Genomic DNA, 2,281 nt, shown 5'->3' with positions numbered 1-2,281 from the left:
TGTGTGGTGTGTGGTGTGTGTGTGTGTGTGTGTGTGTGTGTGTGTGTGTGTGTGTGTGTTGAGCAGTTGCTTCTCTCCTTTTTACCATATGGGTCTCAAGATCTGACATGGCTTGTCATGGTTGGCAGTACACCCCTCTCCTCTATACATGTGGAGCCATCTTGCAGGCCCAACTTCCATTCTTTTGACTTTACAGTTAGGTTTTATTAAAGATATCATTTGTATTACAGTTAATATGAATGGTTGGCAACACTTAAAACACAAAGATCTTACCCAATAATCTCCTTTTCTATTTCATCGTTTTTCTTCTTCTGGTGATACAACTTATATTCTAAAGTCTGCTTTAATTCTGTAAGTTCTTTGAAGGATTTTTCCTCATCTTCCGTCTTTGAGAAAGCACACAAAATACTTTAAAACTCTGGAGACTCTTCCCTTCTTTCTTGGAACTATCATCTCATGAATTCATGTTCAGTGTGCTTAGAAACATCTAATAAACATGGTAACCTTAACACAACCAGGGGAACATGCAAAACAAAGATTGCTCTTCTTATTTCTCTGCTGGGTTATTTTTCGAGTGTATTTGTCTATGTGTGTGTATGTTTTTGCCTGCATGTTAATGTGGGCACCACCTGTGTGCAGTTTCCACAAATATAAGAACTGGGTATCAGATCCCCAGAGACTGGATTTATAGATGCTTGTGCACCTATGCGGTGCTGGGAATCGAACCCGAGTCCTTCAGAAAAGCAGCCAGTGCCCTTAACTACTGAGCCATCTCCAGCCACCTACTTATTTAGTTTCACTAAAACTGTATTATAAAGAATTTGCAAGTAAAAAATACAGTGAAATTAGGCAGTCCCAAAGTCTACCTCAGTGAATACAGTTAAAAAAATAGCCATTTTGCAACTGTGGACCTTCATGTGGGACTTTTTCATTTTCTGTCGAATAGATTTTTATGCACTTATCCACTACAAAAAAATAAATGAAACATAAAAATATCCATGATAGAGTTGAAACAAGAAAAACAATTATCTTTATAATCTCCTTAATGGCTTTTCTTTGAAGAGTTAATTCATATCATAAAGTTTTTTGGGTTGGGTGGTGGATAAGTGCACAAAAGTATTTTTTCTTTCATTGAGATTTTCAGACTGGATCTGATTTCACTGTGTGAAGATTTTCTATAATAAAGTTTATATATTTAAAAAAAGATCTCAAATTCATTTATGTTTTCCACTTTCCTGTTGTTTAAATTACTGAAATGTATTTGATAAAAATGAAAGACTTCACTAATAAGGATTAATTTTGAAAACTAAAGTATGGTTGCATTTACACCCTAGTGTAAGTAGTCCAAGCTCACGTAGGTCATAATTTACCAGGGTAACTTTCTGAGGAAAAACTATTGCCTTTCATCAGATCTTCAATCATACAATTGCAATGAAAAAAAAATTGAGAGTCAACAAGAATATTTCAAATTATTTTTCTTTTCTTTTCTTTCCTTTTTTTTTTTTGCCATGACTTCTGTTTTGCCATATCGACCTGACTTCAGTATGTATATATTTGTGTGTGTGTGTCTGTGTGTGTGTGTGTGTGTAGTGTATGTGTTTATGTGTGTGTGTCTCTCTGTCTATATGTTTGTGTACCTCTGTGTGTGTGCACTCCCATGTGTTCATATATGTATCTGTTCAGTGTGTGTGTGTGGGGGGGGGGGGTGGCCTGGAGATTGGTGTCCAGTGTCTTCCTTTCCTCTTTATTTTTTGAGTCATGGTTATCCATTGAACCTGGATCATTAATCACCAGACCAACTGGCCAGCCACCTCTAAGGATTCACTGATCTCTGGCTCCCCAGCACTGGGACTACAGACACATACACAGCTACACCAGAGATAAGCGCTTTACCTACTGAGTCATCTCCTCAGAAGCCCTTACATTGTTTCTACATAATACAGCCCTTAAAGTCTAGTTGGGGTTTTCCTCTATTTCTCTTGCCAAATTCTCTGAATTCCTTAATCACCAAGCTTTGATCAGATTCCCAAACCCACATGTGCAACCTGTACTCTTTTTGTTTGTTTGTTTTGTTTTGTTTTTCGAGACAGGGTTTCTCTGTGTTATCCTTGCTGTCCTGGAACTCACTTTGTAGACCAGGCTAGTCTCGAACTCAGAAATCTGCCTGCCTCTGCCCCTCTGCCCCTCTGCCCCTCTGCCCCTGCCCCTGCCCCTCCTTCTGCCCCTGCCCCTCCTTCTGCCCCTGCCCCTCCTCTGCCCCTCCTCTGCCTGCCTCTGCCTC

The 2,281-nt window shown here is 39.3% G+C and overlaps 1 protein-coding gene across 1 annotated transcript in view; it reads right to left on the bottom strand.

Moving 5' to 3' along the window:
• Positions 1–2,281, bottom strand: part of LOC110300178 — a 101,507-nt gene that overhangs the window by 7,377 nt on the left and 91,849 nt on the right. The window contains exon 50 of the mRNA XM_021170247.1: positions 274–386. Coding sequence (XP_021025906.1) covers positions 274–386 — 113 coding nt within the window. The remainder of the gene's footprint in view (positions 1–273; positions 387–2,281) is intronic.

Source organism: Mus caroli, chromosome 8 (assembly GCF_900094665.2).
Source record: "Mus caroli chromosome 8, CAROLI_EIJ_v1.1, whole genome shotgun sequence".
In the NCBI taxonomy this organism is placed as follows: domain Eukaryota; kingdom Metazoa; phylum Chordata; class Mammalia; order Rodentia; family Muridae; genus Mus; species Mus caroli.
This window is presented reverse-complemented; position numbering and strand designations above follow the sequence as displayed.